The sequence below is a fragment of the Cariama cristata genome, unplaced genomic scaffold, assembly GCF_000690535.1.
Source record: "Cariama cristata isolate BGI_N322 unplaced genomic scaffold, ASM69053v1 scaffold5193, whole genome shotgun sequence".
NCBI classification, from domain to species: Eukaryota; Metazoa; Chordata; class Aves; order Cariamiformes; family Cariamidae; genus Cariama; species Cariama cristata.
The window spans coordinates 940-25,346 of NW_009608823.1; the positions used below are offsets into that span (position 1 = coordinate 940).

Genomic DNA, 24,407 nt, shown 5'->3' on the forward strand with positions numbered 1-24,407 from the left:
TGTCTTGGTTTTCATGTTGTTGAACTCACCAGTGAAAAATGCAGTCTTGAATGGTGAGGTTGAAGGAGTGATAACGTAAGCAGTATTGTTATATATAAACAGTTATATCAAAAGCCAGGATAAAACTATGATTACTTGAAATACTCCTCTTCCTTCGCTCTGCAAATGTAGCTATGTTTTGAATCAAGAGTAATAAAACAAAAACGAAAAGGGTCATCCTCAAAGCTTTTTTGAGGATGTTATTGAAATTTTTTTGGTTTTGAGGGGTTTATCACTGAAATACAATAATTGTTTTCATTCAGGTAAACAAACGTTAAAGATATTTGATGGGAATGATGCAGTGAAACGCAATCAATTTCGACTGATTTCAGTTCCAAGGATTGCAAAAAATGAAGAAGTTGTGGTAAGATACCCAGTGAAGGTCAATATTCCAGTGTGATAAAGGGGCATATGATTGTATATTACAATAGTCAAAAGCTAACAGTTTTACAAATGTAACTCAACAACAAAAAAATCTGTAAATGAGCTATAATATTGTGATATAATTTGACTTTTTCATTTAGCGCTCTTACTGTAGAACATCTGAAGAAGTGGTGGCCTACGTATCTATAGTATAACAGGGACCACAACATATCACATGTTAAGCAGTCACTGTCCTTCCTGTGTGACGCTGAAGTCTGATTTTACTCATATGAACAATACTGAATAATCAGCTCCTTAGATCTTGCTCCTTTTCTGTAGTATTTAGTGGTTTGATGTTTATCCTGGACAGCCACCACTATTGCACTTCAGTGGATGAGCTTTGAAGACTGAAGCATGCCATAGTTACCTCCACTCCTTGGCTGTGAAAGTAATAAATTATCAATCACATAGTGGCTGCTCCCTAGCTTTTCCAGCACTCCATCTGGGGTGGAAACATGACTCAGTACTAAATCAAATGTTCTGTGCAGATCTTAATTTACTGGGCTGGACAGAGACCCTATGCTGTGCAGAAGCCCAGAGCGGGTATGGGGTGGTGCACAGAAGAATTGAGCATGGCGAGGACTCAAAGTCATAAAGGACTTGGCCCAGGAGTCTGGACAGTTTATTACATCAGAAGTTTGACAATTTAAACGTACAGGACATTAAGATTTTTACCTTGATGTTGTGCTCAAAATCAACATGAGTTTTGAAGATTATTTGTAGTGTTCTGTGTGCCAAAGATCTTCAAGGAAAATTGCATACAGTGCTGAAAACACTTTTGTTTAGGAATGCTACTTGTCTTTCAAGCACATTTTATTAGTCTGCTGCTTATAATACCAGGGGAGATGAACGTCAGTTCTCTTAAGTGGCTTACTGGGCTGTGTTCACTACGGCGTCTGTGTTAGCAGAGGTGCTGCAGTTATAGGCCAATAATGGATGTAAAATTCCTGTGACTGCTTGCATCTTCCAAGGGCAGCCCTTATTTTTCCTCTTCACAAGTGTGTGGGTTCAGGGCAGCCTTGTGGCTGAGAAACTCACTAATTTTCAGCATCCCCTTAGTGCAAGAAGATTGAATATGCAGAGTTGGGCACAATTCAAGTGTAATTTACCGTTTTCCTTGTGGACTAAATTTTGCATGCAGTGAGTGTAGCTTTATTGGTGCTGAATTTTTACATTTGATCTATGATATTAAAATTACTATCACTTGACAAAAATACTGTGGTCTGTGTTCAAATCCATTGGTATCTCAAGTTTTCTTTTTGTATCTTCCACTAAAATTTGTTTTCAAAACTTCGCTCTTGTTTTGTTTTTTGCCACTGATTTTTATCCACTGTTCTGCACTTAAAAAAATTAAGGTATTTGTAAATGTCTATGGCTATACAAGTATTAATGGTGTCCTTTCAAGAAAGTGTTAATTTGTCTTGCTGTGTTGTAGGAGGCTGCTTTGAGGGCATACTACATAAATGATGAGCAGCAGGAGTATGAGCTTCAGACCTTTACGCAGCAGGCGCTGCTGTCTGATGATGTTATCAACAGGAACGATGCTGGAGAGGACAGCAACTTGGGCTCGGTATTCCGAGAATCTGTTCCTGAAGCTTGGATCATCAGAGCCAAACCAAAGGATGAGGAAGTGATCAGAATTTACCCTGCCTGGCTGAAGTGAGTGTTTTCCTCTTTTATCACAAGGTTATCCTGCTTGGCTACATTTGTCCTCTGTAGTCTAGCCTGGTGTGTTTCAGTTATTGAAGTCACATAAGTATAACAGAGAATGTAGTTTCTTCTGTATTTCAGGATTCTTCTGTTTATTTTTATGAATATACATTATTATGGCACACATACATATATATATACACACATATATATACATATACTCATTTCCATGCCTGGAAATGGGCTCGTGTGTTTCTTCACACGCATGGAACATATTGCATAACTCGTGCAGTTCTATTACTGTATGTTTGGCCAGGAAGATGCAACTTTACATTAACTGCATCTGTAAACAAATGATGACATACATGTCACTTGAAAGCTTCATGGTTTTTTTGAAGAAATACTAAATAGGAAGAATTCAGCATAACTTCTGATGTAAGAATAGGACGAAAAAATAAAGAAAAAAAACTTGTTCCAGTTACCACTGGGACAATATAAATTTTAAGCATATTTGGCAGTGGAAACAGGACTGCCTGGTGACCTATTCATTTCTTAAGAGCAGTGGGGTAGAATTTAAACATTTGTTCATATTACTAATGTAACTGTATTGTGAAATATGAAAGACTTGCAGGTAATTCTGTGTATAGGGAGAAACTAATTTGCAGTGCTACAATTATAATGACCAGTTCCTTGAGATAAAAGTCTTTGCTTGTCTCTGGGGCTAACACTGCATCTGCCATCAGCCTCACTGAACAACTTTCTTCAACTAATACAAATTTCTGCCTACCCCCATGGAAAATTTGCCACTTAGGTAAAAAAGGTACACACAGAATAGGTCAAATAATTGTCCTAAAATAAGTATTTCTTTTCTCTTTAGGGTGGGAATGGCATATGTTTCTCTACGAGTAAATAAGGATAGCACTACGCAGAGTGTGATCAAAGAAGTGCTTCCATTACTTGGAAGGCAGGTAAACGAAAGATCATAAGCATGTCCGTATACCACCTGAGTCACCCTGAAGTGGAGTGCGTATGTTTTTCTCCTTAGAAAAATTGTAATCAGTCTATTTGTGATTAATGTGAATGCTGTTAATGTTTGGTAGGTGATATCTTGTGACTGGTATGATGCTCAGAACTTTCTAGAGTCTTGATGGTAGACCTGATTGCTCTGTACTGGAAATTACCATCTTTCTGGATCAAGCAGATTTACTTGTATGAACACAATGATTCTTGGCATGCAGTATATTTTTTCTGGTTGGTTATATCTTGAGATATTTAAAATACACTTGTATGTAACTACACTGCTAATCTTACCTTGTTGGGAAGTTGGCAGTGACTGTTAGGATGATCATGCTTGTCTCCTACTTGTTTTCACTGCTCTGCAAGGGAAATCATAGACTCGTAGAATATCTCAAGATGGAACGGACCCATAAGGATTATCAAGTCCAACTCCACGCTCCTTGCAGGACTTCCTAAAACTAAACCCTATGACTAAGAGCGTTGTCCAGACACTCCTTGAACTCTGACAGGCTTGGTGCCATGACCACTTCCCTGGGGAGCCTGTTCCAGTGACTGACCACCCTTTCAGAGAAAAACCTTTTCCTAATGTCCAGTCTGAAGTTCACCTGATACAGGTTCATTCCATCTCCTCATGTCTTATTGCTGGTCACCAGAGAGAGGAGATCAGCACCTCCTCTCCACTGCTCCCCTTAAGGAAGTTGTAGACTGCAATGAGGTCTCCCCTTAGCCTTTCTCTGCTCAAAGCTGAACAAACCAAGTGACCTCAGCCACTCCTCATAAGTCTTGCCCTCGAGGCTTTTCACCATCTTGGTTGTCCTCTTCTGAATGCACTCCAATAGTTTGATGTCCTTCTTTTACTGAGGTGCCCAAAACGGCACACAGGACTTGAGGTGAGGCTGCACCCGTGCAGAGTAGAGCAAGACAATCCCCTCCCTCGGTCAGCTGCCTGTGCTGTGCTTCATGCACCCCAGGGCACCCTTGGCCCTTTTGCCTGCGAGGCACACTGTTGACTCATGTTCAACTTGCCATCAACCCAAACCCCCAGATCTCTTTCTGCGGGGTTGCTCTCCAGCCTATTGTCCCCCGATTTGTATGTATAACCAGGATTGGTCCAGCCCAGGCAGAGAATCTGGCATTTGCTCTTGTTAAATTTCATATGGCTGGTGATAGCCCAGCTCTCTAGTCTATCCAGATCTCTCTGTAGGGCCTCCTTACCCTCAAGAGAGTCCACAGCTCCTCCTAGTTTAGTATCATCAGCAAACTTCCTTAATGTGCATTCGATTCCTGCGTCTCGATCATTTATAAAAATATTGAAGAGCACTGGCCCTAAAATAGAGCCCTGGGGAACTGCACTGATGACTGGCCACCAGCCTGATGTAACCTCATTTCCTGTAACTCTTTGAGCTCGATCCATCGGCCAATTGCTCACCCAGTGTATTGTGGAATTGTCTAGCTGTGTGCTGGACAGTTTATCCAGAAGGATACTGTGAGAAACAGTATCAAAAGCTTTGCTAAGATCCAAAAGCACCACATCCACTGGCTTCCCTTAGTCAATTTAGATGGGTGACCTTGTCATAAAAAGAAGTTAAGGTGGTTAAGCAGGACTTCCCTCTCGTGAACCCATGCTGGTTATGAGAGACTGCATTGTCTCTCAGGTGTTTTTCAGTAACTCCCAGAATAACCTTCTCCGTAATTTTATTAGGCACTGAAGTGAGACTGACAGGCCTGTAATTACCAAGGTCTTCCGTCTTACCCTTCTTGAAAATTGGGACATTTGCCAGCTTCCAGTCGACTGGGACCTCTCCAAACTCCCAAGATGGTTGAAAAATATTGGAGAGGTCCTGCAATGACATCGGCCAGCTCTTTCAGTACCCTGGGATGAATCCCATCTGGCCTCGTAGATGTGTGCACATCCAGCTGGAGCAGCCAGTCTCAAGTTCAGGGTCAGCTAGGAGTTTATCATCCCCTCAGTCATGGTCTTCGAACACAGAACTCTGGGGATCCCACAGGCCATCATCAGTATTGAATACAGAGGCGAAGAAGGCCTTAAATGCCTCTGCTTTGTCTACATACCTATTTGTGAGGTGACTGACCGTGTCAAGCAACGGACCAATGTTATCTCTGATTCTTCTTTTGCTATTAATGTATTTTTAAAAGCCCTTTTTATTGTCCTTCACAGTGCCAGTCAGCTTGAACTCTAATCAAGTATTGGCTATACAAATTTTCTCCCTACAGTGGCAAACAGCATCTCTGTAGTCCTCAAGGACTACGAGGGAGGACCCAAGGATGAATGGCACCCATGTTCTTTACCATCTGAATTGCTTCCCACCTCGTTGGAAATAGTTAGATACATCTTGTAATCTTGTAGATGCACACGTTTTCCTTGGAAGATAGTATTTTTTCGTCTGCCTGTCTTCCTTACAGTTGGTGCCATGGTAGCATGACTTTTAGGAAGCATGTTAGTAGAATTTGCAAGTGGGCCAAAGCACTGGCAGTCTCAATCAGACACACAGATGTGGAGGCATGAAGCTGTAGCATGCACTTTTCATTCAGCAGTTGGGGCTTGTGGGCACACACAGATCAGCACGCTTCTGCTGCTTCAGAGAACAACCATGCTCGGAGGGTGACCACCACCTTTTGTCATTTACAGAGTACATAGGAACACGCATGTGGCTAGCTATCTGCAGTAGGTGATAATTGTAGATCTCTGTCTAGGTGTACTCAGCTATGTAGTGCATGCAGCTCATTTTGCACCATAGGATGGTTTTAGGATTTGATTTCAGTCCTTTTCCTCGAGTGCTGTGGACTTTTTAACAAAACTTGGAAAATCTTGTCTGAAGTCTTGTCTCATCTGAAAAAAGCAGCTGTCAAACAGGATAGTTGGGTACCCTGTTTGGGAAAGATCTTCACATCTCTGTATTTGGGAAGCTAGTTTTATCTTGTAGGAGACTTAATTCCTTGGCTGGATTGCAATTTCTCTGATACTGACAGGTTTTTAAAGGGTTTTCTCCTTTTTCTATATGAAGATGCACATACTGGAAATCTCTTTTTAATATCCAGAATTTGCCTGTGCTGAAGGTCGTCTCCAAGTTGCTGTCATCAAATTTCAGGCAAAACAAATGTAGGCAGTTGAGGCTTTTAACACTGCTGTTCATGACATGTAAAGCAAGATCATTTGTCCTCTGAGTCTCAAGGCTGAAAATTAAGAGACTTCTTCAATTCTGAGCGTCACGTTTCCAGGGTTGCCATAACCCTAGTAAATGGTTCAGCTCTTGGCTGTGCCAGCTTTTCTTGTCTGGCTGCGAGGGACTCAGATGGTCCCTGGCAGTATAATTTGGAGAAGAGACTGTGGCATATGTGAAGAGGATTTTGCTCCGTCAGTGCTGGTGGAGTGCCCGAGGAGATGGCGACTGGTCAGCCTGCTTTTGCCCAGCCCAGTTGCTGGGCAATCTTCTCAAAGAGCAGGTTCGCTCCCAGTCCTGCATTCTTTCTCTGGAAGGACACTGTGGAAATATCCTAGTTGCGCTGCTGGTCACTGAAGTGGGGTAGACTTCACTGTGCTTTACAGGTGCCCCTTCACCATGGGGCTGTGAGGATGCCGACATAAGGGCACGGGAGCCTGACGTTGTGTGTGTGTGGCTGAGTGTGTAAAATGAAGATATTCCTGGTTCAGGAGGGGTGAGTTAGGAGAAGAACATCATGGTTGATTTAAAAATGTTTAATTTTCCATGCACTGTGTGTGCAGTGTATAACATAACATTAATGTAAACATCTGGCAAAATTATACTTTGTTCAGAAATACACCAGTTCATTCAGAAACTACATTTTCACGTTGCATCTTTTGGCAGACGGAGTGCCTCCAGAATTTCAAATTGGTGGAGGTGCTTATGGGCAGTAAGCAAGGTAAGTGAGGGAGCATTGGCCAAAGCCACATCTGTAACTGATTTTCTGGCTTTTTTTTTTTTCCCTCTTAACACAGTGACATTTAATTTTTTACAATAAAGGCCTTCACAAATGAAACTTCACCATCATGTTGAAATACTTAATCAGAAGTGATGTTGGTTCTTTTCGATCTTGTGTGTCCCGTGGAAATAGGGTTCCTTTTTCTTTCTTCATCATCATATAAAGGTTTATTAGTGGTTTCTGGTGGGTATTGACACTTTGGCAAAGAGCCCTGTTTTGGGGAGCTGCCTTTAACTGATGTAATTTTCTTAACTGCACTTATTTGGTAAAGATGAATTGTGAAGTTCAATTGACTCCCTTCCTTCTCTCCTCTTTCTCCATGACACTGCCCCCAAACAATAGCAAATTTGAGTCCTGAGATAGTCCAAGGAGTATGTGTGTGCGTTATAAGATACAGAAATATGCAGTCCTAGCATTGTTCAAGAGGTTTGTGATCCTGCAGGAGCTGAGCTGATGTCTGCAAGTTCACGTGGCTTTGTGCTTTATTATTTGTAAGGCTGCACGGAGAGATAAATAAAGCCACTGAAGTAATCTGATGATGCCCTGACCACACCCAAGTAAATATCTTTGTAGTTCAAATACTGGCCTGATGCTTTGCTTTCTTTGTGAGCATTATCAGCAAGTTGTTTTATAAGGCTATTGTAGCCTTGTGAATGTCTTATCTTGGTTGGTTTCTGGTGATCTGTTTTAAAGCATCATTTACAACCTCGCTTTAGTTGGAAGTTTTTACAATTGTTTTAATATTTTAATAAAACACAAAAATTGGTTATTACTGTAGTTGTCAGGGAATGTAGTTTTAAAGTCTTATGTCAAACAAGTAGCTTGTTACCAAAGTACTGCTTCTCTTTTGAGTGTCTTCAAACTGTTTCTGACTTTTTTTAAAGTAGGGTGGTGTTTAAGAACTGGGAACAGAACCAGACTTTCAAAGCACCTTCTGTTGAATAATGAGTAGTTCAGATCTGCGTTGTCCTTTATCTTAATGTTAGTTGTACACAGAGTTGTGAATTTTCCCTAAAATTTTTGTATTGTTTTTGTTTAATTGAGTCTGGTAATACCTTACAGTGCTTTTAAACATGATTAATGTTCTTGCTGTCTCTAGTTCAGCGCATGGTGTTGGACAATCATGAACTGATCCTTAACAGACTCAAGGACATCAGAAAGGTAAATCTGAAAAAGAAACATGATCTTTTTCTATAGCTAGTAGGGAATCCTCTTTCTTACAGAAAGAGTGAGTAATCACTTACCCCCCAGCTGGTTCATCTGTAGAGAAGCTAAGTGCTTGGACTGTGGTTTGTTTCTGTTCATGATGTTCTCTAGGCATAGAGGACTTGATTGCTAAGTTCAGAACTATTTTATTTCACAGTATCTTTTTGCAAAATGTCAGTGTCATTTACTTTTCTTTATTTTGGTAGACTTCAGTACGTCAGATGAATCAAACAAGATTTTACATTGTGGAAAACAGTAAATCCATTGTACGAGTAAATTTATTTGTTGGTGGCCTTCCACCTCAGCTTTTCCCTGAAGAGTATACAAATATTCTCAAAGATGAATTAGCTATCAAAAGTAAGTAAACAGGTGCATTTTGAGATATATTAACTTGTACAGAATAAAATGTAGCAGCATCTATTGCTCCTTTTTATAAATATTTTTCTTAACGTTTTCTGACCTTATTTGAAAAATCATTCTGCCTTGTACTCTCACAGGGGCTTTTTTATTCATTTTAACATGCTCGTGGTTGGATGAGAGATGTGACAACTCATTATTGACATAATTATTATTACATTACTTGAGTTATATGTGACCACACCATTTTTTAGTGAAAAAGCATCACTTTTTAGAAGTGAACCATACATACCTTACGCCATTCAAATTATGGCAATGCAGTTTAATTCCCTGTGCATGAATGTTCCTTGCCTTTATTAACCTGTGACATTTTTTGTGTGGGATGTCCTCCATGTTGTTCATGAACTCTGTGCCTGGCCATGGAGAAGTATGAGCACTGTGTGCACACACATTCGGACAAGCACTCAGTGAAAGAATTTATTTTTCTTTTTCAAAGAAACGTAATTCACTTTTCCTACTACTCTTCAATGAGCATGTTCTATAAACAGTGTCAAGAATGCGTCATGCTTTTTGTTTCAGGAGACGAAGCGTTTTTCCCAATCTTTTATGTAACTTCAAGAGGAGTTAAACTTGAAATGTCAGAAAGAATTCATAGTCACCTTTTATGAAAATCAGTTTAGCTTTTCTAACTTACAAAGTAAACTTAGGAGAAGGAAAGTGTTAGCTGGAGATTCTCCCTATATTTGTATAACTTTTAATATTTATTTATATTATATTTATGTAACTTTAAAAATATTTTAAATATTTACTCTAAATGTACCCAAGGTTTTATGTGTTTATCTTTTTACCCTTTGCAGCAAATGTAGTATCTGTGAGTCATGTTTATCAAGCACAAGGTAAGCATTAAGATTTTTAATCTTGCCACAATGTCTATTTTCAAAACTGCAGCCTAATGCTAGAGGCTCTAAGCTCAGAGTATGTTAGTCTTACTGCATAAGCAAAAAGCCCTTCAGGTAAAATGTAAGATACTGTATTTATGAAGAGCAGTGGATTAATGTTACACTGGTAATATTTCATTATAAAACATGAGTTTTGAAGTTACACTTCAACGGAATAGTGTAACACCACTTAACTGTTAAAAATCCTTCAAGTGCTCTGTCTATATTTTGACTTCTAAAATACTAAAATTTGGTACTGTTTTTGAACTTGTTGGGATTGTTTGACAGTCACTGTTTACTAGCGCAGTGTTAAGTGGGGGTTCAGTGGCTGGAAGTCTGAAGAAAAGCAGTACACTTATCTCTGCATTCATCCTTTGAGCTGTTGCTTTGCTTTTCCTGTGCGAGTTTTGTTTCAGCAAGGTCGGAGAAACCGTGAGTCTTCTAAGTGCCAGAGCAGCAGTGGCTCTGTGCAGCTTTAGTGTAGTGGTCAGGTGGAGATCTGCATTTGGTAAAACTTAAAAGTGTGGAATTTATCTTTTGTACGTTTATCTGAGATGTTTCATGTCCTTTGGCAGGCTTAACTTTCACATCAATGCTAAGTGAATCTTTCTGTAGTGTGGTTTTGAAGACTGATATGTGATTCCTTTGCGTATTTGCTGTCTCCACATGGCTAGTTAATACTGACTTTTCATAAGTAAAACCATAAAGCTTTCAGATGTGCCTTCTCCTTTTCATATTTGTCAGTGGAGAATAGTTGCTTTTGTGATTAACTCTTCTCATGTCACAGCTTCATTTAACCATGTTTACCTGCATGTCTTTTTTAGATGTTTCTGCTTGTAGATAATTTTTATTGTTCTTTGTGTTTTTTCACTTTCTGAGTATTTTTATGTTTCTGATAATTTTCTGACTCTCACTTTTGATTGCAGCCAGGTTGTGTTACTGGCTTACACCTCATATGGTATCTGTTATGCACTTTGATCTTGTCCTGTCTTGTTTTCCTCCTCACTAAGTATCTTACTTTAAACTAAGCTATCAGTATTTTATTTTCTTCTTGTGTCTTCCCTTCTTCCTCAGCTTCCCCATACAGGACCTAAGCTGACATAAAGATCTTAAACTGATTCTCAAACCAAATCTTTGCTTGTAATTATTCTTACTGAGATATTGTCAATGAATAGAACTACTGGATTTTAAAGAATGAGATACAAAATGAAACCTGATACCTTTGTCACTTTTACATGATCAGAATAGCCTGTTAGTTATGATAAAGAGTATGGAACTAGGCCATACTTCTGAGGCCCAAAGGAAGTCTTTAAATATGGATCAGTTCTGTGCTGCAGTTCTTGTCCTCAAACTGCTTTGCTCTAGCAAAAATCTGAGATGTGTTTGCACATTTGAAGGAAGGCTTAAAGAACAAAACAGCCCAATTCACTGATAACCAACAACCACAAGTGTTGCAGAGTAACTTTTGCTGAATAATGTCCTGAGTAAACGGAGTAAACTGTTGCTATGATATGATACTGATTTCCTAATAATAACAGAAAATATAAAAAATTGTTCTGATGCTTCTTTACAGGTGCTGTTGTACTTGAAATTTCATGCTTTTCTGAAGCTGAAAGAATATATATGCTAGTTAAAGATACAACTGTCAATGACAAGCCTCTGAATGCTGTGGTGATTCCTGAAGTTATGGTAAGAGATGGGTTTGAATTTAAAATATGTCTTTAAAAGAAAAAAAATACCTTGAGACTTTTTCTGCTGGAAGCAGATGAAAATACATTTTATTTAAAGGAACCATACAGTGAGTTTCTCCAAGTACTGTGAGAAGCTATCTGTTACCTGATGCAAGGTGTTTTTTAGATACTCCAGTTCAGGGTACTGCTAGCGATGAATTTCTAATATGTAAGAAGGAGAGAGGGGCAGTACATGTGCACATACATTTTGTTTCCATTTCAACACATATTGTTTATATTTGGTCATCTCACTGAAACAAGCCAAGAGTTAATCTAAATAATATTTCAAGTGTTGTTCTTATGTGCTTTGGCTTACACTGTTCACTGATTCCTCAGGGTAAACTAATGAGTGATTGTTGACCCTACTTTGGGTAGCAATTGGACTAGATGACCTCCTGAGGTACTTTCCAACCTAGATTATCCTTTTATCCTATGATATTATTAGCCTTTGTTTATACGTTTTATATGTGACCATTTAAATACAGCACCAGGAAATACTTCCACAATAACTGAGCACAATACTAAATTTATGCTATGTTTGAGATTCCTCTTGTGGGTGAAATACAAAGAAATTGGGAATGAAGGGCTAATGTGTAGTCTCAGAAGAAGAATGGGTGATAAAACAATGCCTACAGTGTTTTTGGTTAATGAATTATTTTTCCAAATTGCAACTTAAATAAACAAACAAACAAAACAAAACAACCCTTCTTAAAAGTTGATAAAAGCACAGAGTAAATTGGTGGTTAACAGGTGGCTAGTCCTTTGTTTTCCCGAGGTGAGATTTGCTTGCTGTCTCTGATGTACCTTCTAAGGAGGAGGTCCACTTCTAGTCTGGCATGGTCATGTCTGCCAGAAGCAGTTCATCTTATGATCATTACTGAAAGGTTTGAATGCCGAATCAGTTTGCACTAACTGCTTATTAGAAAGTCAAGCATTTAGTGTGATCAAATGTGTTGATCTGTTCTGCTGTTTCATGGTCTCAGGCCTTTAAGAATTTTTTCATTTCACAATATTCAAATAAATGAAAATACTGTCTTTGTTGTAGTTTGAAAAAAATACAGTCTGTTACAGAGCTGTTTAGCTGCTGTGTGTAAGGACCTGCAGGCGCAATTTGGTTTCACTCTTTGGTAGCATGTGAAGGTGAAAGGCATTGCAACACTGAATCTTTGAATTGAAAGCTAATTTTCCAGAACTCCTTTTGCAGTACTGGCAAACAAGGAAATCAGCAGAGAGTTGTAATGAGGCCAGTATCAGCACGAAGGTGGCAAGTTTTTGTGGCTTTATCACTAATGCCACTTACCAGTGGAGTGCCTTCAGACATACTGTATTTAGGTTCCTTAAGAGTAGTAGAAAAAGATGTGAGAATTTCCCAAATGGGTAAAACTTTTCATTTTATTCGTTCCACTAATTCCTCACACAAATGTGTCCAACTGAAAAGCATGATAATTTAGTGACCCCTTTGGCCAAAGCACCATGAGAGGTTACTTTCCACCCTTCTTCCACTGCCGCATTTCCCCCAAAAGTAAAGAAAATGCTCGAGCTCTTGCTGTGTTGATCTAGCTGCTGCTCCGGTTCTGTTAAGACACCTTGCACGTCATTCCTCATCAGATGCAATGACTCCTTTCTGGCCAGGGTGGAGGAAGTTTGTGCTTGTGGCGTCGTGAGTCCTTGCACGTGGAAGATGCTGCAGACAGCCCACTTGCAAACGTTGAATTTTACTTGTCACTTAAAAATATCTGCAGTTCCTGGAGGCAGCCCACTACCCTGGAAGATGCGCCGTGGTTGTTGTGCTGACAGGCCTGTGGCACTGAACGCCTTGTTCTGCTTTGTCAACAGAAAGGGGATTAGCATGGATAATAAATATTTTGCCCCTGCCTGAAGCCGTGTTGTGCTAATCCTGACAAATTAAGCAATTCACGGTGACTGTCAGTGTCTAAATCGCGTGGCCTCCTTTAGCTGTCTCTAAGAAATGAGCAATAAATTCCTTCCTGAACGCCAGCCAACACAAAACCCCTCTGCAGATTTCACTCCTTAAGCAGAGCACTGAAGCCAGGGCTAACGGGGGAAGGGAGTCCTCAGGCTGTGAGTCACACATCCCCTTCTGCCCAGTAAGAAACTCACTCCTATGTCCCCACTGGGGCTTTATTAAGGGATTTAAAAAAATTCTGCAGCATAAGAATGGTAGCCTTGTGGCCATCAGTAATTGAAAGGAAGTGTGTAGTTTTCAGAAAGCAACGCAGCAGCCCTGCTGTGCTGTACAAACTGTCATAGAGTTTTTAACCCCTACTGAAAAATAATTATTTGCTTAGAAGCTGGCCTTTATCTAGGGATTTAGCAGTGTTTCTTACTCCTTTAAGTTTAATGAAGAGTCATAATGGAAGCAAATTAGCTGTAAGGCTAAGCACTTTCTAGAATACTTCTGTTTATTCTACATAGGTGCGTTAGTCCTAAATAGGTATAGTTAGGGATTTACATTAGAAGATATTTGAACAAAGATGCTTTTGAGTGGTCAGACTGCTCAGTTTACAATACATACAGATACTGTGTTAGCTCCAGGCATTGTGCGCAGCTGCTTGTGAGTCTTAGTAGCATTGAGGGTAAATGTTTCGCTTTTTTTGGTACAATATTGACACTTGACAATTAGGAAATTTAGGTGGCAGTTTTGTACAGACTGTAAATGTGTATTTGCAACAGTCTATATTTACTTGGGTAAGATCTCAGACAACTTTCCAAAACACAGCTGTGCTTTTGAATGCCTTGGAGCTTACCACATCTCAAGAATTGTTGTGATTCCCTGAAGTTCCTTGTGAATTATTTTAGTTACTTGGTTTTAAACTCAGTGCTTTAGAACTCGCCTGTAAAAGCAAGTAATAGAAAACATGTGTTCAACATGTCACTTCTAAATGTCCAAACCCAGTATTTTTAGAAACTGATTTCCTGAAGAAGAAAAGATAATCAAATGTTCTTGTCCACATTCAAGTAAGATATTTCTTTGACTTGAATGTTGGGCTGGTTTCTTTTCTCTCATTCTTTTTTAAAAAAGTTTTTGTTTACTTTGAGCTGCAGAACTGAATATTTTTTCTTTCTATTATCCCCTTAACCCCCTTTTTTTTAAACCCCACAAGTTTCTGGGTATCGGACCAGGCCTGAGGTTTCAGATAGCCTGTATTGTTCAGAAAGTTGAGATGACTGGAGCTGAAATTTAGGTAGTAAAGAAGCTTTGAAGAGGAAGCAATGGGAGGTGCTCAGGTGGGAAGGCAGGGCAGAGTAGAAGCTGGAACGAGGAGTGCAGGCAGGGAACAGTTTGCCCTGTTACCTTATGGGACGTGGCGTTTCCTTTCAGAGCTGCTCTGCCTTTTGTTGCTTACAGGATTTTCAAAGGACCATTCATAATGGGATATGACAGATGATCATGCAGGAACTGGTGGAGTAATGAGAAGGGCTTTTTTGTGGAAAAGCCAGAGCTCTGCTTGCTATTTTTATTAATGCTTGTGATGGCTCAAGAGGAGGAAATCCAATCTTCTTGTTGGGTTGTGTGGGTCCTTCAGCTGTTGACCTTACAACTCAAGAAGTCCTTCCTTTTAGTGACAGTGGCATGTGTTGTTTTCCTTAGATTTGCTTTGCTGACTGCAAATATCGTTTCCACGTGCTTAACAGAAATACATATATTACCCTGTTGTGTATTGGGCAAGCTTTGAATAATGCTTCCCCTTTTCCAATAAAGCCTGAATGTGAAGGTGAGAGGTGTTTTGACCAAGCAGTTGTCACAGTATAACATGAAGGAGAAAGCTGTGTGGGCAGCTTTGCAGCCTCAGTCTTGCCAACCTAGTTATTTTGCCAGCAGTGAAACCTTTCCAGTAAAACAAAAATTTTGAGGCTCTTGTGGCTTTTTGTCAGCCAAAATAGCCTTTGTTTGGCAAATTTTTTGGGGAGAAAACATATATATTTTCAAACTGGATGCCTCTGATAGAATGTAAAGGATGAGGAAGGAAGGGGCAAGAGGAGAAGTGTGTACCTGCTCCACCAACCGTCTTACCTGCTTAGTGTTCCTGTTCAGAGTGCATTTTCTGCAAGTCAGGCTGGATGGCAGAGGGCATTTCTCATGCAGGCAGTGACAGGGAGGAGAAGGATTTTTATGTGTTTGTAGGTATCTTGACACATCTGGCAGGGTGTGACTTGCAGAGGATTAGCACCCAGCTCTTCTAGGAAAGCAAAATTTGAGAAAATCTCTCAAATACTGGGAAGCCCCAAATGATTGATTGTTTTTAAGCATCCAGATGAGCTCACAGGTAGACAGTGGTCTGGGGTATGTCAAAATCAGACTCCAGTTTGCTTCCCCACAAAATTACTCATTAATTTGTCGTGATTTCTCCATTCTTCGCCTTAGTTCACACTCTCTGGTGGTTGCTTCGTAGACAGCAGCCGACAGGCTCTCTGGGTGCTGTCTCCTCCCCTCTGTAGCTGTTGGTATCTCTCCGCATGTTTGCACACTGCAGTCGTGCTGCTGCCTCACCACCCTCTGGATCATTCTTTTCTAAATTGACTTATATTTAGCACTGTTCTGTTCCCTGAATCCATCCTGTCAGCTGCGTGACAAGTTGCTGTTCCCTGAATGCTGTCCAATTTGTAAATACAAATTACCACGACTTAAGGAATGTGGCCAATGTTTCTATTTTGAAGCGTGCTTGTTGAAATGCCCAACGGACTTTTCTGGCATGTACCTGCCCCACAGCCCTGCGTCAGGACAGATGAAAGGTGTGCTGACGTTTTCTGATCTTTCTAGAACCATTTACAAATCATTTTATGGAATGATTTATGGGCTGGCTGGCTGAAAACAAGTATTGAGGGAGTGCTTCTGGTGGCTGGAAGTTTTGACCTCTGGCGAGGCTGCAGTTGCCGTTCCTGCACAGTCCATGGGGTACCTTAGAACCTTCCTCCGCAGTCTGTGAGGTACTCCAGGACATCCCTCCTCTGCCATACAGAGTGTTTTCCTTTGGACTAGTTTCTGGTTGGGTACCAGGCTTCCTTGCGGCACAGCTGTGTGTGAGCCCTTTGAGCAGCAGCTTCAGTAGAGGTATGAGGATCATCAGATACTGGTACCAAATCCTCCTGATTACAAATTTTAAATACATATTTTTAAAAGAAGCTTTCAGCTTCTTATTTCATGGGGAGGGGCATGCCAGTGTCTGCCCTGAACACCCTCCTTTTGAAATGTTTTGTCCTTGTAAATTAACATGTATTCTAAGATGACCACAAAACTTAAGACAAATGTTTCAGTTCTTTTGGGGAGAAGTTCTGTCTTTGCAAGGAGAGTATTTGAATTGTGCATAACTCTGGAAGGTACCTTATCCCTCAGACTATTTTTTGGCATAGACTGATTACTGAAAATGATGTAGGAAGGACTACTTAGAGTGCCTTTGTTTTTAACATTAGGGTCAACTGTGTAGTTGGAGTGGGTTAAGGAAACTTCAGTTCCCAGTAAAACAAGATCAGCAGCTAACCTGTCCATTGTCTGGACATTGAATCTTTTCATTTATCAAATCTGGATTTTTTTACTAAGCATCAAGGAAGCATCAGGAAATACATCTCAGATGCAGTAGTAATTTTCCTGCCTAGTCATGGTTTGGGCTAATCATTTTTCTTGTCTTCTTTCAGGCTTCCAAGATACCACAGAACTGCTGCCCGCTTCTTGTATTTGTGAATCCAAAAAGTGGTGGTCTAAAAGGTCGGGATCTGCTGTACAGTTTTAGAAAGCTGCTAAACCCACATCAGGTCTTTGAACTTACCAATGGTGGCCCACTGCCTGGGTAAGTCATCATATTTTTAATTTTTTTCTATTTATATTGTGTTATTTTTTGAAAGGATGGATCAGATTCACTTGTTAGAAAGATCTAAATTACTTTTGTTCTGTGCCTGAAGACCAGAGCAGTGGGTAACTCCTTCTAACTGGTTCTCACTGTGAAAACAGATTTAAACTTTGAAGTTCTCTAGAGAAAAGAGAATAGAGTAGTTCCTGATGTATATGCTTGTGTCGAGTCTCATAGAGTCCAGTCCTGGGAAAGTCACATGCACTTTACAATAACATTGATTTAATAATTATTGAAAACAACATTATTTTGTAATTAAATGAGGATGGAAAGAGAAATGTCACATTGTCTGATGAGGGCTCATTTTTGCTTTATTTCTTCTGATGTTTCATGGGAACTAACAAAGTATAATAAAATTTTCTGTCTTGACTCTTGAAACTTCGCCACAGTCAGAGAATTAACAAGGCCTGCCTGATCACAGCTGCAACATTTCTAAATACAAAGAACAGAACATAATGTGCTTGTAGGGAGGCAGGAACTGATTACTTGATTTAATCAACACCACTTTTGTTACCAGCTTCATAAAACTGAAAATGGTAGTTGTAGCCTACTCAGAGTAGCCTCCTTCCGTCAGCACTGCTTTAACAAATAACTGTCATGACAAGCTCTTCAAAGCTAAAGTTTTCATGGGAGAAACACAGCTTATGCAGGAGGCAAGAAAAACAAGCTGCACAAACTAAGTTGTTTGTCACAACTGTATAATTCTGTTGCCTTTCTAATGCAGTTCAAGCTGCAACTTCAGTAATTTGTTCATTTTGCTTTGCCCGTGAAATCCTTCTGTAGCTTTATGGCAAAATGCTTCCACTTTTTCATTGCTTTTTGTGCAATGGGAAATAAAAATTCCTTTGTAGGATATCTCAGCATGTAGGATGAAAAGTCACAAAAGGTAAGAGTGACCAGGAAAATAGTACTATGAAGAAGAAAATGTACTATGAGTCCTATGAATAAGTAAAAACAAAAATCCACCACTAGTCCACATCTCCACTAGGATTTAGAGAGTTATACATGTTCACATTGAAATTAGAAATAGTTAGATCTCTCTGTCTTTGGTGAAAAAGGAAGCGTTTAACAATTTAGCTGTGAAGAATCTCAGAAGAATGTGGTTTTTACTCTTTTTAAACAGCTTTATCTAAAAGTTCCTATTTTTCCGTTCACCTTGTTGAAGTTGATCCTGAAAGTGATGGTAGAGGGTGGGGGATCCAATAATAATGTATCTTAAATAGCATATTAAGAGGCTTTGCTTTTCCTGTACTATGTTGTAACATTTCTTTTCCCCTTTCCTTTGTTTCTCAATGAAGGTTTCACACATTCTCTAAAGTCCCCTCCTTCCGAGTGCTGGTGTGCGGGGGCGATGGCACTGTCGGATGGGTCCTTGGTGCACTGGAGGAGATCAGGCACAAGCTGGTGTGCTCGGAGCCCTCAGTTGCCATCTTACCTTTAGGAACAGGTGAGAATCACAGTGAGTGCTGTTCTTCTTCTGAGGGCAGAAGTCCTCCAGAAGGCTTATCTTTATTTATCTGTCTGATAAACAACTAAGTTTTGCAGTACAGATGCCATGACTCAGTTCTGGCCAGTGATGGAGAGCAAATGCAATATCACCTTTTCAAGGAAACGTCAGTTATGCTTTTAAAAGGAAAAACAAACATCAGGGATGTTGGTGTGGGTGTGTGTGAGTGGGCGGGAGTTGAAGAGGGCAAAATACCCTTCCCCTGACAACCACAAGTGCATCAGCCTTTGCTGTAAACCAGTGAACTCAGCTGCTGCATGACTTCTCAACACCATAACGGGTTTTTTCATTACTTTTTGTGAAAACTTTTCATATGAGACAGCGTATCTGTATGTGATACTTAGCACACGTGCAAGCAGAACAACACTTAGATATTTTTTCTGCTTGTTAGTTTTTCAGTCCAGTCTAACTACTTCCCTGACTTGTTTGGAGCACCATAATGCGTTCAGATTTGTAAAACAGGGCTGATGCACTTTTTGATGCTTTCAGCTAACTTACAAAATGCAGTCATATTTTGGGGTTTTTCATTGTTGCCCAGGTAATGACTTAGGGAGGGTCTTGCGCTGGGGAGCTGGCTACAGTGGGGAGGACCCCTACTCGATTTTGGTTTCCGTGGATGAGGCAGATGATGTTCTTATGGATCGCTGGACTATCCTTTTGGATGCAGATGAGCCAGCTGAAGGTGCAGAGAATGGTGTTGCAGAACCTGAGCCTCCAAAGGTGAGCTGGGCACTATTTGCATTTGATTCTTAGGACCTGTTGTTCTAGCGAAAATCACAAAAGAAGATAGATATTAATGCAGTTCAGTCTTTTATTGGTCACCTGTCTTTGAGCTTGAGCCTTACTGAGTTATTCCTTAGTGAATACAGCATACGTCTGGATCTAGTGCTTCAGTTTTGGTCGGACTGGTTGGCTGCAGAACATACTTCATAGCTGTTTGGCAAAAAGTATCTGATAGAGGATTAATGAAAAGATTCAAGTGACAATGCCATACCTATTTGCTTCAGTTGGAAAGAAATTTATTTCTCAAATAAGAAAAGCTCTTTGAAGGAATGCCAAACACTTTCCAGAATGCTAGTGAAATTGGAGTGTCGACCAAAGAACATCCCCCCACACCAAAAAAAGGTACTCACGTCTATCCTATAACAGTTTAAAAAATGACAAGGATTTGCTAACATATACAGGAAGTAAATCCTTCTGTCATCTTACTGCCATTGCATATCTGTATATGTGGCATCTGTTCTATTTTGGCATCTTTTTTTTTTTTTTTGGAGTGAAAAAGTCCCTGTTGCTTGGTTCATATTACTTGTTTCTGTTCAGGAAAATAGAAATGTTGGTTGTAGATGGTGACTTCAGAGCTTTGTGTGTATCCTGGTTCTGTTTATCTTCAGACAAAACAAAGAAATTGGACAAGGCAGTGGCAAAAAGAAAGCAGGAAATTGTAATAATGGTAGCAATTGTCTAAGATTTTAGTCCAGTCACTGGAAAATCCTAGGCATTATGTGTCAGTTGGAGGATTTAAGTTTCTTAGGTTCCAGCTATTTTTCACTTGGTGGAGACAGGGGTTGATTTGCCCTGAGTGCCTAATCTCCTTTTTAAAGGTGAAGGGTAGGAGCTTCAAGGGATAGAAAAGCTAAGGAATGAACTGGTATGCAAAGGAAGAATTAATTGCAGAAATGGTTGAAATCTGTAGAAACTTGAGATTGGCATATAGGGAGCCATTTAAAATACAGCTGAATAGTTGAAGTCAGGTTCTTCACTCATCTGGTGTATGCTGGTCACCTTCCAAAGTAAGGAAGAGTGTCTTCCCAATGATGACCTGATAAATCCATGGTTGATACCAAAAATCATTGTGGCATTAGTGTTCAGCATCTTGTGTAGTTACTGCATAGAACTACTTTGAGAAGTTGGGTTGATTTTATTTCTGCATTTGTTTTTATTTCTGTCTTATTATGCTTGTTACTTGCAAGTGAGGTTAAATTTTGAAGTTTCTGATACTTTGGAAATCATGATTACACATGTCAATAATTGACGGTACAGCTTTATTTTTAGTGCAGTGTTTCTGGAAAGTGTTTTCCAGAATCTGTCAAGTTGCAAGTGACTTGGAAGGATCATCTGCAAAGCTTGCTTTTGTTGAAAAATTTTGGAACCTCTTCATTTATAAAAGTAAGGAGGAAATAATACAATTTTTTTTTTGTCAGATTGTACAGATGAACAATTACTGTGGTCTTGGCATTGATGCAGAATTGAGCTTGGACTTTCATCATGCTAGAGAAGAAGAACCAGGGAAATTTAATAGCAGGTAATCCTGGGGACACTAGGGGTGAAGGGCAAACTCTGTGGTATTGCATAACTTCCAACTTACACTGTGGCTGATAATTTTGAAATGCTTCAGATATCCACAAACAATATAGCTTGAGGCAGAGCTAACACAGGGAGGAATTAAGTTAGCCAGGAACTCATAGACACAGAATTAGGGGGGGGTTGTTTCGTTTTCTTTTTTTTTTTTTCCTTCCCCCTCTGTTTTACCAAGAGAGAACACCAAAGCAGCTTTTGGAGGCCCTGTCATTATTATTCAGTATACTTATTTGCCAATAACTGCAATGTTGAGTTCAGCGAAATTTTGAGGCAGTGGAACTGTATCTTATTCAAAGCCTTTAGCAGGAGGGAGGGCAGTGCTACGTGAGCAATACACACACTGTTCAGAACTTCTTTGTACCTTTCCCACCCTTGCTTGGTGCTGTGGTAGCACCTGTGTGCTGATTATAAGGATAACAACAGATCTCTGTATCTCAGGTGAGACTGTGATTAAAAGTATGTGGAGAAAGACCATCCTCCTTTCTGGCATGCACATCAGTCAATAATGTTTTTCAGTACTTTTTCTTCTTCTCATAATCGCTGAAATTGATGAGAAAAAGAAATGACATTTGTGTAATTAATCAGTAACTCCTTGTAAAAACTGTTTTTGTCTGCGTTCCCTTGTGTTTGTGAATTTCGCCTATGTTTGTGAGTAAATGTCCTCTACATTGTCTCTTGGTTGCAAGAGACAGTTACAGCCAGTTACAACTATGCATTATTAAAGTCACAGAATCACAGAATCACAGAATCACAGAATAGTTGAGGTTGGAAGGGACCTCTGGAGATCATGTAGTCCAACCCCCCTGCCAAAGCAAGTTGTAACGATTAAAATATTCCCTGACTGGTTATGGGTGTAATGATGTGTAATTCCTCCTATCTTGCAGTGTTCTGTCTATCATTACAGGCGTTGCTCATGGGGGTTTTTTTCAAAATGGAATAATACAGGATATTGGTTGTGGCAAATAAGTTACTGTTAGGCACTGGTTTGCATTTTCAGTTCACTGGATTAAAAACATCATAGGTAGTAAAATCAGGCAATAAGTTTGCATATAGCAGTGCCTGTTGTAGTGTATAAAACTGTTCCTAGATTTACTTGTGCACTTAATATAAGAGTTATGTTTGTTCTTCCCTTAAAATGTACTTACTCTGACTTCACAAAGCTGCAGCACTTTAAAAGATGTGTCGTTTTCTTATTGCCACTGTATTTAATGGTTATGCTTTGACTTCTGTTGCCCTGTGTGGTTTTCATCCCTTGAATCTTTATCTCCATCAGTTCACAGTGTGCAGCACCTTCAGCGCAGTGGGTGATGACTTGGTGCCATTCTTGCAGACCTTTTAGATGCATATTTGGACACTGTGCAAGCAGAGTGTCTTGCAGAGCACATGGGAAAGAAGAGGGTTTATGTAGTTTTTTTTAAATCTGAAGGGCTGTATATTTCTGTGATTCAAGATCTGGAAAAGAAACATGAAATAATTAATTGATACTGAGGTGCAGTTTTGTAGGAGACAAGTGATTGTTGCATTTGACTACCTGTGATGATGATTGTTAAAATTGCTGGCTTTACCCTTTCCCAGGATACGCAAGTGCATGCTCTTGCCAGCAAGATTAGCTTTTTTAAAAATTATTTCCAGTAAATTAACTAAGAAGAGTGGCTACTTAATGCCAGATGTAACAGCTGCTGGTGTGTGAACTGACTGCTCTTGAGTGCGGAACAGGAGGTTTCAGGTTTTGGCAACAGAAATTGCAGGTAATCCTTGGAAGAAGAACGGGCTTGAGTGCTCTTCTGAATCGAGAGCTTAAGCTGGTAAATGTAGTGAAAGCTGTGTACTCTCTGGCCTCATGCTGTAGTGTCTCTTTACACACTCAGGACTCCTTAACCTTTGGCTAGCAGCTCACAGTGCAGTGATGACTTCCCTGCAGGGAATTTAGTGCTGAACTTGCATCGCTGGGCAGATAGAAATAGTGTATGTTGTGGCAGTGATGGTTTTTATTGTTGCTGAGTGCCAGGCTATGTGAGGTTTTTTCACAGTGTAAAACTTAAGGATCAGTACGTCTGCCTTCATTCCCCCATTCCCATGAGATCCTGGAGCAGTCTTAAGGGTTGCCTATTACAGAAGAGACCACATCTTGTTTGTGCCATCCAGAACTGTCAGGAGACTGCTGTGGCAGGCAGTCTCCTGGTTGCAAGCTTAGGAAGAGAGAATATTCTGCACGATTTAATGCAAGTTTAGAATTGTTTTACAAAGACAAAAACTGTTCTCTCTCTTCGTGGGGGGAAAGTTTGAAAGTATTGGTTGTTTGATTTGTTGGTCGTGGGTTTTAAAAAGCTACAACGGCCACTGTCTGACTCATTTTTTTCCATCTTGGGTACTCTGAATGTGAACCTGGTAAAGTCCTGTCCTAGTCAGTAAGATTGCCCCAATAAAAGCTCCCAAATGGATGCTAATTATTGGTCAGAGCTCTTAGCTGTCACAGTGGTGGTTTCCCGCCCAGTGGTGGCCTTGTTGAATTGCAGGACTAGATGAAAGGCCGTCATTTTGTTTTATTTCCATGCTGTGTGCTGCAGTTCTGAAAGGTTTGCTTCTGAGAGATGTTACCTAGCTGTTTATTAGTGCTCATGGGAAATTGCAGTTCATTTAAAAAGACCTCACACACAGATTTCTCGTCCATCACCTTTAAAAAAGAGCTCCCCAAACTTACCCTTCTGGATCTGTAGCAGTTGGCAAGAGCTCTGGAAACTCTGCCTTTCTGCATCAGTTTGTTTCGTTTTTTCATGACTCTGGAGGACTGGCTTTATTTTGGTTTTGTGAAAACTTGGAAAGCAGTTACTAATGGTCTTGCTTCTTCTGACCACCAGAGGTGCTTGCTACTGGGGCAAAAGCCTCAGAGATGATTAAACTAACAGTGTAAGTTGATGCTGTGCTGTCTCCCTGAGTCTGTGGAGAGTTGTTCATGGGACTTTTTAAGAGTAAAGGATGTTTTTCAGCTTGCTCTATCAAGGATAAATGCAGGATTGCAATACTTAAAAACCACTTGTTTACTTTCATAATCCATGAAACTGGTCCTATATAGGATCACCTTTTAACTTTACATATTCTGAGTGTCCTGGTTTCTGCTGGGATAGAATTAATTTTCTTCCTAGTAGCTGATACAGTGCTGTGGTTTTGGGTTTAGTATGAGAATAATGTTGATAACACACGGATGTTTTAGTTGTCGCTAAGTCGTGCTTACTCTACGTCAAGGGCTTTTCAGTTTCCCGTGCTCTGCCAGTGAGGAGGTGCACAAGGAGCTGGGAGGGAGCACAGCCAGGACAGCTGACCCAAACTAGCCAGAGGGATATTCCATACCGTA

The 24,407-nt window shown here is 40.1% G+C and overlaps 1 protein-coding gene across 1 annotated transcript in view; it reads left to right on the top strand.

Annotated features, from left to right (window-relative positions):
* Positions 1-302: 302 nt before the first annotated feature.
* Positions 303-24,407, top strand: part of DGKQ (diacylglycerol kinase, theta 110kDa) — a gene marked incomplete at its 5' end in the record, with an annotated part of 37,311 nt that continues 13,206 nt past the window's right edge. The window contains 12 exons of the mRNA XM_009697294.1: positions 303-403; positions 1,898-2,121; positions 2,990-3,080; positions 6,978-7,032; positions 8,192-8,253; positions 8,505-8,655; positions 9,513-9,551; positions 11,167-11,282; positions 16,979-17,130; positions 18,489-18,637; positions 19,236-19,417; positions 20,899-20,999. Coding sequence (XP_009695596.1) covers positions 303-403; positions 1,898-2,121; positions 2,990-3,080; positions 6,978-7,032; positions 8,192-8,253; positions 8,505-8,655; positions 9,513-9,551; positions 11,167-11,282; positions 16,979-17,130; positions 18,489-18,637; positions 19,236-19,417; positions 20,899-20,999 — 1,423 coding nt within the window. The remainder of the gene's footprint in view (positions 404-1,897; positions 2,122-2,989; positions 3,081-6,977; positions 7,033-8,191; positions 8,254-8,504; positions 8,656-9,512; positions 9,552-11,166; positions 11,283-16,978; positions 17,131-18,488; positions 18,638-19,235; positions 19,418-20,898; positions 21,000-24,407) is intronic.